The sequence below is a fragment of the Theobroma umbraticum genome, unplaced genomic scaffold (genome assembly GCF_002168275.2).
Source record: "Theobroma umbraticum cultivar Fairchild unplaced genomic scaffold, ASM216827v3 scaffold_86.0, whole genome shotgun sequence".
NCBI classification, from domain to species: Eukaryota; Viridiplantae; Streptophyta; class Magnoliopsida; order Malvales; family Malvaceae; genus Theobroma; species Theobroma umbraticum.
In genome coordinates, this window is record NW_018397263.1 from 1,999,875 (window position 1) to 2,000,421 (window position 547).

Sequence of the window (547 nt, forward strand, 5' to 3'; positions counted from 1 at the left end):
GGTTGCCTCAAAGAGGATCAAGGAAGGGGATGCTCCAAGTACAAAGCTTGATTCTGCTGGTTCAACAGAAAAGCCTGATTCTGCTAGTTCACAAGAAAGTAAAACAGAAAAGCCAGATTCTGCTCATTCAACAGAAAGTGAAAGAGAAAAGGAGGTGCAGCTTGCAGAAGAAACAAAGACACATAAAGTTGAAAGATGGGCTAAGACTAGACCAGTCCTTTGTGCCATTGAGAATATGATGAATTCACGGGTTAAGAAGGGACAGAATATGAAAAATATGAATATGAATGAAAGCGGAGACCATCTTCCATCAATAAAAGAGGCAAGATCCCCAGAACCAGAATCTGAGGATGAGTTTGAGGAAAAGGTCTGTGTTAATGTGAGGTCTTCCAGGGAAGAAAATGATGCAGGCAATGAGGCATCTCAAGAATCCTTTCTCCCTTGGAAAGAAGAGCTGGAGAGCCTTGTTCATGGAGGAGTGCCAAAGGATCTCAGAGGGGAGGTGAGGTGGAAACTTTTCTATTTGGTATGTCTTAATATTGTTTTG

At 42.0% G+C, this 547-nt stretch overlaps 1 protein-coding gene across 2 annotated transcripts in view; it reads left to right on the top strand.

Annotated features, from left to right (window-relative positions):
- The window catches only part of LOC110420913 (Ypt/Rab-GAP domain of gyp1p superfamily protein), a 9,380-nt gene that overhangs the window by 1,587 nt on the left and 7,246 nt on the right, over window positions 1-547 (top strand). For both annotated transcript variants that reach the window (XM_089784292.1, XM_089784293.1), the window contains exon 3: window positions 1-502. This exon is cut by the window's left edge and continues 404 nt beyond it. In XM_089784292.1, coding sequence (XP_089640418.1) covers window positions 1-502 — 502 coding nt within the window. The remainder of the gene's footprint in view (window positions 503-547) is intronic.